The 10007-nt window shown below is 38.9% G+C and overlaps 1 protein-coding gene across 1 annotated transcript; it reads right to left on the minus strand.

The window, feature by feature from the left end:
- Window positions 1-318: 318 nt before the first annotated feature.
- Window positions 319-6571, minus strand: eif5 (eukaryotic translation initiation factor 5). Its single transcript, XM_059513034.1, has 12 exons — window positions 6423-6571; window positions 5965-6175; window positions 5201-5480; window positions 4867-4948; window positions 4607-4779; window positions 2736-2847; window positions 2309-2430; window positions 2064-2219; window positions 1817-1978; window positions 1292-1456; window positions 830-970; window positions 319-683 (listed from the first exon to the last, which is right to left on the minus strand). Exons 3-12 carry the CDS (start codon window positions 5270-5272, stop codon window positions 585-587), a joined length of 1284 nt encoding a protein of 427 aa, XP_059369017.1. The 5' UTR covers window positions 5273-5480; window positions 5965-6175; window positions 6423-6571; the 3' UTR covers window positions 319-584.
- Between the last annotated feature and the right edge of the window lie 3436 nt (window positions 6572-10007).

Here is a 10007-nt window from a genome sequence, read left to right on the forward strand (position 1 = left end):
TATTTTTTTAAAAGTCTCTTTTGCTCACCAATCTGTGTTTATTTGATTAAAAATATGGGAAAACTAATTGTACAACATTACAATTTAAAATGACTATATTTCAAAATATAACTTATTTCTGTGATGCAACACTGAATTTTCAGCATCATTACTCCAGTTCTCAGTGTCACATGATCCTTCAGAAATCATTCTGATATGCTGCTCAAGAAACATGTCTTAACAGCTGTGCTGCGTAATACTATTGTGGAAGTACTGACCCCAGACTTTAACAGCCTTTAATATTAAATATTACTAGTGTCTAAACCAACTAGACAGACACATGGTGGAATTCATTTTTAATAGTTGCAAAAATACAAGGGGAACTCGTGTGCAGTTATGCTCTATAATCTAAGAAACTCGTGCATACAAACAACAGCAACAATTCAATAGAGCTGGTGAGAAAAGACTAAAATAAGAGGCTTTGAGCAGAGCGCTAACCCAGGCCTAGAGCTTAAGGAAGAGCCAAAAGAGGTGAAAGGCATGCGTCTGACAAAAAGAAGCGGAGCAGTATGTGAAGAGGCAACTGAAGCTTTTTGGTTTCATCTTTAAATGGCATCAATATCAATGTCCTCTTCCTCATGGTCCAACTTCTCAGGTTTTGTGGTCTCCATTTTCAACTCGCGGGCCGAGGAGGAATACACCACCTAGAGAAAAGGAAGATGAGAGTAAATTCTGTGCTAACAATGTTTATCAACTAACTAACATGTACTAGACTTACAATGATTTTATTATAAATCGAAAATCCTGGTTATGAAAACTGATGTAATAATGTGGCCTTTTTTTTTTTTACCTCAACGTTGTCATCGTCATCATCTTCCTCTTCCTCGCTGCCCTCACTCTCCTCCTCTGCCTCCTTGAGCCATTTAACAAAGGGCTCTGCCTTGGCATGAATCTCTTTAGCCAACTCTTTGGAGACATACTTCTTAGACACCTATAGCAGAAATGTCACCAACAGGCTTAAAATCCAGAACGCTATACTAGTCAAGTGTGCTTTCTGCTATTAGACCCTGGGCTCTCCAGCAGCATGCAGGTCACAGATGTTACCATATTACAACCCCCTCCGACACACAGGCTACAATGACAAGGTTTGCCTAGCAACAGGTAACTGACCGCATCATCCTTTCATCTGTGATACATCAAAGAGCTCATGCATCTAAACTACTTTTATCTGAGCCACGTTCAACTCTGACCTACATCGTTTCATCTGAGAGTCTAGGTGGTCAAGTCTACAGGCTGTGTGTTGGCAGGTTACCTTTTCAGCCCATGCGAGAATAACATCTTCCTCCAGCAGATCCGCGTCATACAGGTCTTTGAGTATAATGGGGACTCTGGGTAAGAGCTGCATCTGATGCAGCTTCACCAGACACTCAAAGCCACCCAGAAGATATTTCTGGGCTTTCTTATTGTTGTGGCAGAACTGTGGACAGAAATGTAAACTTCTTACACTTATTATAGTGCAGCATTAGTGCATTTTAACAAAAGGAGTAAGGTTTATACACATGGGAAGTCTTTGCGGTTGTAGTGCAGGTTTCCCAATCGGGTTTCTTAAAATGGCAGTCGAATCATTGATGTCATGTGGACTATTTTAATTATGCCCGTACTATCTTTCTGGCCCTTGAACATGACATGAAGGTGAGTAATTCATGACAGAGTTTTCATTTTCTGGTGATCTAACCCTTTAAATTGTGAACTCATCGGTCAGAGTGGGAACCTTGGAAAAATAAAATGTTGAGAATCACGAGAATGTTAAAATGTTAACAGCTATGAGGGGACGTACCCTGAGGAAGTGACGCTTGTACTTCTTAATCTGTTCACGGATGTTCTCATCAAAGAGCAGCTCGCTCAGGATCAGAGGACCCATGGCTTTCACATCCAGCCTTTCAGCCTCAGCCAAGATCTCTTTATCTGCCGAGTCAATCGCTCCACTGTCTTTCTTTTCCTGAAGGGTAGAAACAAAGAACGGAGCTGAATGAGGATATTGTCTCTATAGAGAGCAATTTTCAGTACAATTTGAAGACAAACACCTTCACAAAGTTGTAAAATATGTTGACCCTCTCCTCTAGGGATTTCTCTAAGTCATCAGTGAGTGTGAGACCCTTTGCGTGCTCGCTGATCTCCTCCATCCTGCGACGCTGGGCCTCTTCTGTGGTCTCCTCAGCCCAGTCTTCATCATCCCCTTCCTGTCATAAGATCACGTTCATCAGCAATGTTTCTCATCTCTTACGCTGGTAGGTGGTTTTTCAGGAGATGATCTCAAAGCAGCACTTACCACAGCATCAGGGGCATCTATGTCATTATGGTTTCCAGCTTCTCCACCACTTGAGCCGTTCTCTTTGTCCTTTTTTCGGTTCTTCTTTTCCTTTTCTTTTTTCACAGATCCACTGTCATTCTCTGCACCAACATGACAAAAGAGAGGAAGTCAACAAAAGAGCAATAGGGTTTAGTTCATGAACATCAAATCAGCATGGCAGAAAAACTGAGTTTTTGACTTCCATTACTGCAGATAGATACTTCTTACAAGCACATACTAAATCCAAAATAGATTAGTACCCAAATTTTCAAGCCTTCCTTCAGTTTTCTATGAAAGTAAAGGTTTGTGGAACATTAAAAGCACAATATGAAAGTGAAGATCATCATGCGTTTACCACTAGGGATTCAAAATATCAATTAGCTGTCCCTTTAAAGTCTGTATTTACCTGGTGGATTCTTGAGAATGAAGGTGCAGAGTTTGTGTCTAGTGTCCAGCATGCCTCGGTAACCACAAGCCTTGCAAGAGTTTCCAATGGTCTGCTTCTTGGGATTAATGTGCTACAATGAGGAGAACATTTGACTTTAATAAACTATATTGATCAACAGGCTGTGCGATGATGAATCCAGCTACAAACCTGTAGGGCAAATTGCTCACAATTGCTTCCACTTGAAATTATTTTACGAAAAAAAGGTGTATGCTTTGCCCTGTGTACAGGACTAGAGCTATGCCTTATATCTTATTTATAACCTTACAGAGAGGATATAAAGTCGACTGGAGCATGAAACCGAAACCAGGCTAGCTGAGACCCTGCAAAAAAATAAAAAAATAAAAATCTCAGGAGGTCTTCACTACTGCACTGCAGAGGAAAATCAGCAGGACCAAAAGAACATTGCTCTCAGGTATAAAAAACCAATCCCTCTTTATAAAACAAGACATTTCTTCCCCTCCACTGAAAGTCCACGCTCTGCCATACTTGCATGACACAATAGATACTGTGTGCTCTTTGAATGAATGTCTTATTGGAATAAGGGTGGAACGGTTCAACCTACTCACGGTTATCACAGATTTAGTGTCACGGTTTCAGTACCTGTTCAATAAAAAAAAAAAAAAAAAATCTAACTACAAATGAATACAAGAGAGTAAAGATACATCAAATAAACCATTATTTTCAGGGGTTTTTTTAGGGAGGTCTAACATTAGTTTCTAGGTACAGACATTGAATAAAGTAAACAAAATGTAAAATAGCATTGGATATTTTACTGTATCAATGAAAGAACAATCATTATTAAAGTTACAAAAGCAATTCAGTCGAGCAGTGAGTGATTTTCTTGTTCCTAAATGATTAATATTAAGAAAGTGCCGTCACTTTAAGAGAATGCACTGATCCACTACGTTCAGCCAGCTATGTCTATGGCTTTTTAGAAAATGACCTATTGTTTAACTAGATAAGACTCATTCCTCGTCTGGTATCACGTAGAGACTTTTGAAGCAGCACTGAAACTGTAATTTTGACCTTCAACCGTTTGGTAGCTGTTGAAGTCCACTATAAGGAGAATAATCCTGTTATGTTTTAATCAAAAACCTTAATTTCTTATCAACTGCAGAAAGACAAACATCTTGGATGACATGGGGGTGAGTAAAATATCAGGAAATTTTTATTTGAAAGTGAATTAATCCTTTAAATGAGTTTAGTGTAAACCGATTTCAATGTGTGCATGCGCGCTATCAGCACGAGGATGGAATAAATAATGTACCGGGAAGCCAGAATGCACATCAATCAACAGAAACATACATTAGCTGAACCCAGTTTGTTTCACGTGCATTTATAACAAACCACATTACAGATGCGTTGTCCGATTTAAGATGAACCGCAGTCTTAGTGCTTTTTTTTTTTTTTTAAACAGAGAACCATTCCACCCCTATTTTTGGAACGAGTAAATAATGACAGATCTTTCATTTTTGTGTGAACAATCCCATTATAAATGTAACCCCTCCTTGCCATTGGCTGATTTGCAACTGAAAACAAGAGACTGAAATGTAACCATGAGAAACTGAAAGTGGCTTGTATACAGTTAATGACACAGCTAATTTCCTCTTTACACCTGTAAAACAATCTTAACACGTGGAAGCTACATGCGTGACCCCACAGAGACCTGCATACTCAGCAACGTGCATTTAAACAAAGGGCACTCGGTTCAACAGGGCATCAAGGGCACCCAGTTCAACATCCACCAGAATGCACCGGCTCATCAATAGTCTCACTTCATGACCCTTCTACGCAAGTCTAAATGTATATGGCAAAATGGAAATATTTACCAAATCAGTTTCAGGATTGTCACACTCAGGACACAGCACGAACTTGCGAATGAATCCATCTAGCATGTCTTGCAGTTTGTTTGCCTCATGGGATCCATTGACGATGTAGCGGTCATTCTTGGCATCAAACTGGGTTTGGGCTCCCAACTCACAACCAAAGAATTTGGTGGGATCTAAACGGAGGTTACAATATAATGTCAAAAAAAAAAATCCATAGTAAAGGAAAATAAAGTTTAATAGCTTTTTAAAACAATGCTCACATGTCGGAGGCCTATTCAGAGCCTTAGCAACATCAACCATGTTGACTATGACTGTCTTAATTCCATTCCCCTTGCCTTCCACCTGTGAAAAACAAACATGGTTTAGTTTGCATCTGTAATGACTACATAATGGTCTAATTTCATCACAATGACCTTTGCATTGATTATATATTACATTTTAAGAATAATATAGAGAGAATGTATAGCATTCATTTGAATTTATTATTAAGAAACATAAACCATGCATTTACATACAATTTAGTTAATCTATATTAATATTTGTCATCAAGAAATAAATATTAACCCCAGCCATATATACATGTTTAAAACCCACCTTAGCAATGATACGGGGCATTTTATAGCGGTAGAACTGGTCTGACACGCTGCGATTGACATTGACGGACATTTTGGCTTCCCGCGTGGTTTATCAGCAAGACGAGAAGATCTTGAATTGGCAATTATTAGTATCTTCTGTTTGAAGAGGAGGGGATGACATAAACGACTGCAAGAGTACTCTGTCTCTGACATGAAAAGGGTACGGCCACTGAGGCTCCAGGCTTCCAGCGCGTTGACTAAGATCCCCCCAAACAGCTTCCAGCAGCTGCACTATAGCACTGCAAAGAGGACACGGGAATGAGGATTAGGAGCTGAAAACAAGTTTCACACGGTTCAGCATCATTACCACTGTGATATCAACTACAGCAGACATCTAAAATGAGGTGTGCCCATTCTCCATAAGCCTGGCTAGTTATCTACTAGGACCACCTGTCATGGTGATACTGGGGTCTGCATACAACTCAATACTGAAATGAATTCCTGTTTAGGATAGAAAAAAATGACATGCTCAGACTTAAACATTCTGGTGCTGCATTTACTCGCATGATGACGGGATGAAACCCCACACAGGCCTGTGTTGAGCAACCCCATGCTGCAGAGTGCGTCACACCAAAGGAGGACGCCATTTTATTCGGTGCAGTATGCAACACATTGAGATTGATGCGAACTCCTAGACCTGGTTTAACAAACCAAGTATCGCGAGAGTACTACGCGCAGTCACGAGAGAGAAAAATAAACTAGAAATAACTGAAATCGACGTACCTTTCCCATCCGTAGCTCCTGTCGTCCAGGTACTCAACGTTTTCGCAAAACAAAGACATAAACACACCGCTGGTCGCCCTGAGAAGAGGTGAACTACTGGTTTGAATTGGTGGGTTTAGTTAGCTGTTTAAGGGTCGGTGCTGGTTACACCTCGCGGAGCAGAGTGATAAACCCTGGGGAGAAAACTCACGACGCCCTCGATACAGGGGACCTGCAATAAAACAGCATTCATGAGCAAAACTTTACAATCAGTCACATAATGATGATGATGATGTGAACCAACATGACTGACGTATACGAGCTAACATATGGCATCATTAACAGTAACCTAACACGCAGTATCTCCTCAAGCCAAAGTGCGAATATATTTATCAAATGTGGCTGAAACAGAATAAATTATGTTCCAGAAGAATTCCCTAATGAGTAGGCCAATATGTTTTCGCGAAAAGTCTACTCACCTCTCGCACGCTTCTGCTCGTATGCTAAACCACAATGAATGAGCACATAAGACCTCGTGACTTCCAATGTTAACTCGGCTACAAACTAGTCCCGCCCCCATAACCTTAACGGATGTTTTGATTGGCTTGCGCCTCACTGGGTTCTATTTTATTTGTCAAATTTGGCTATCAATCATAAAGGACAAACCGATTTACTTGCTGATTGGGAAAGATCTTTTGTGGTAAATAACTTATTACTTTTTTATCATTTTTATACGTAAATTGAGATATTTAAAAACGTCCCTCAGGCTTTTATTAATATAGATATTTTTTTTCGTTGTTGTTATTTTAATGCGATGTCAGTCTGTTTTTAAAGTCAGCTAACGTTACCTATTTGTTCTTCAGAAATAATTGCTAGTGCAAATATGGGAAAATTTTAGCTGATTGGGCCATTCCTGTTAGGGTATGCATTACATTATTATGTCCCCATAATATTTGTCTTGATATATTCGATAAAATCACAATGTTATAAAGATGGGAGTCGTATTAGTTTCAAAATTATGTGAACATAAGGGTTGTAGAAAATGGCAGTGATTTGGCTTGATACGATTTTTTGACAACTTTTCTTTTATGTAATCAAAATATTTCAGATATTGCTTTCCATTATTTATGTTTTTGTTTTGTTTTGTTTTGAGAATTTCAGCATGTATGAAAATGATATATATATATATATATATATATATATATATATATATATATATATATATATATATATATATATATATATATATATATATATATATATATATATAGATGCCATTAAAAAATGGTCCACCTTATGATGTTTTTTTTTTTTTTTTTATTGCTTCTCCTTTAACATATTCATCTTTTGGAAGCATCACAAATTCCACATATAGCCTGGGACAGTGGATGAAACACAGATTTAATTCTCTGGATGTGTTTACAAACCACTGGAACAAAAGATTCCTGGCTGAGCACATCATGATGTAGGGCACTGGAGAGGAATGAAGAGGACAAAAAGCCAGTATGGGTTCACTGGATTACCTGTGGCATTTTCAGGGTTCAGAGGGTTTACTGATGTAAGCTACAGTGACAAAATCCTTTATCTTTACTGTACAAAAGAAAATATCCTATAACATTAGAGGAAACAAACACGTTTTCAGCATTCATTCCATAAGTAAATAAAGGGTTATGATATTGTTTTTTACAGCAACAAAACAGACTAATAGCTTAAGAGAACATTGCAACTCAGTCTACTTTTTCTGAAGTGAAAACATAAATGTGATTCCTCTGTTTGGTGAATTCATAAGGAATGGGACTCTTGTTGACAGTAATTAATGCATTATATATGCTTTTATCCAGCATATACATAAACATTTATACACAGTACAAGCATTCACTATGAATTAAACCAATGGCATTAGCACCATGCCTTATTTGGAACTTGAAATACAGGAACACTCAAAAATGAAAACCCTGTCATCATTTTCTCACCCTTATGGTGAAAATTAAACATGTAAGACTATCTGTTGTGTGGAAGACAAAATAAGAAATTCTGAAGAATGTTGAAAACTAAACAGTTTTGGTTCCTATTGACTTCCAAGTGTCCATTCAATGGTGTCAAAAGGAAGAACAACTGTTCAGTTATCAATATTCTTCCAAATATGTTCTTTTGTAAATATGTTCTTTTGTCTTTCACAGAAAAAAGTCATTTGGAATGACACGAGGGTGAGTAAATGATGACAGAATTCTCATTACTTAATGGACTATCCCTTTAATCTCATGTCAGTGTCAAAAGTGCCTGAATTTACCAATAAAGGGGACATTAATATGTGTGGTTGTATAATGAATGTTAAAATAAAGTCAGTTATATATAAAGTTACACAAACTTCTTCGTTTTAATAAACTAAACGGTAAACATAAGGTAGATGGACTTTATGGTATCATATATATTTGACCATTAACATTTCACCACATTGATTTTTCCTTTCTTTAATAGCATTAATAATTCAAATGTGAAATTCAAATGCTACATCTCTTATTCCTTTACTCAATTATGTTTATGACCTATTTGCACATTCTCCAGTGAATATTTGCTCCACCTCTGCCAAAACAGGTGGAGAACATCTGTGGGTATTCTTCAGCTCATATTACAGATTTCCCAATTGGATTGAAGTCATGGCTCTGATGGAGCTGTTCCAGAATAACAACCATTTTCTTGCTATTTATAGTTTTTCCCTCGTGTGCTTCTACCTGCTGATGAAATGAATGTTGCCCCTGATTACAGATCTCTGGCTGGCTGAAATAGGGAATGTATGTTGTTCTCATGTTGCTCTCCTGCTAAAAAGCAACCCCAGCTCCATGCATGACAATAGTGATGTTGTCACCTTTTGACTTGTTTTGTTCACATTGCCCTTGTTTCTCATTCCTAAGTGTAGGAGGTCAGCCTGATGTGCTTGGGATGTGCCATGTTTTCTCTGCCTTTCTGACACTAATGCTGCTGTTTTTAGTTGTGAAACACCGGAATGATACATTATAAATTAATATGTAAGTAAGTGTAACGCCACGCCAGCAGAGGGAGCCCTCACCAGAGTATTGACTGTTCACCACTCCCTCTGCTTCTACAGTCATTTCCTGTTTGGGACTATTTAACATGTGCTAGCATGTCACTTCACTGCGAAGTATTGCCAGTTAACCTGCCTTACCAACCGGTTTACTTGTGAGTATTCTGACTGCCTCTTTGATCACGATTCTGCCTGTTATCTCGTTAACGTCTCTTGGATTGCCCCTTTGGATATATTGCTTGATTGGACTGATGTTTGTGTTTGACCTGTTCGCCTGCCTACTCGTCTCTGCCTATTGGATAACCCCTGTGTATGTTGAAAGATCGGACTGCCCTTACGGTACTGACACATTGCCTGGTAACACGACTCTGTTTGTACGATCTTCCTTTAATAAAGTCCTGCAAATGGATTCACATTCTGCCTCAGCCTCTTCGTTACAGAATACTTCGCCTCAACTGAATCCAGCGGAAGTTTCTAACATGCAAGCGGCGTTCGCTTATCAAAGTGAAGTCTTAAAGGGGTACCAAGATCAGTTGAGTAAACTTCAAGCAGTCAACGAGCACTTGACGAACTACATCCAGTCGCTTCCATCAACCACGCCTAGAGCGGTGAGTTTTGCACTACCCAATAAATTTGATGGTTCAGCTGATAGATGTCGGGGCTTTGTTCGTCAGCTGAAGATTTATTTCGACAATCAGGAAGACAAATTTAATGCCGTCATGATGTCTTTATTGTCAGGGAAGGCGATCGACTGGACTGCAGCCGTTTGGGATACTGACATGAGATTCAGATGATCCTTTCACTATTTCCTGCAACAACTTCAATAAGTGTTTATATATCCCGCAGGGGGCAAGGATATATCAACTCAACTGCTGCAACTGTCGCAAGGAAACAGAAAAGCCGCAGAGTACGCCATCTTGTTTCGCACCCTAGCTGCTCAGAGTGGGTGGAATGATGTTTTGCTAAAAGCCATATTCCAGAGAAGCCTCAATACGGATCTCCAGGCAGAGCTCGTATGTAA

Source organism: Carassius carassius, chromosome 27 (genome assembly GCF_963082965.1).
Source record: "Carassius carassius chromosome 27, fCarCar2.1, whole genome shotgun sequence".
In the NCBI taxonomy this organism is placed as follows: Eukaryota; Metazoa; Chordata; class Actinopteri; order Cypriniformes; family Cyprinidae; genus Carassius; species Carassius carassius.

Bases quoted from the DNA above. Each gene is read 5' to 3' on its own strand.
- eif5 (XM_059513034.1), bottom strand. From the start codon at position 5,272: ATGTCCGTCAATGTCAATCGCAGCGTGTCAGACCAGTTCTACCGCTAT. The intron at 4,780-4,866 runs GTGAGCATTGTT...ACCTCCGTTTAG, and splicing joins TCTGAATAGGCCTCCGACAT to ATCCCACCAAATTCTTTGGT. The intron at 2,431-2,735 runs GTAAATACAGAC...ATGTTGGTGCAG, and splicing joins CATTCTCAAGAATCCACCAG to AGAATGACAGTGGATCTGTG.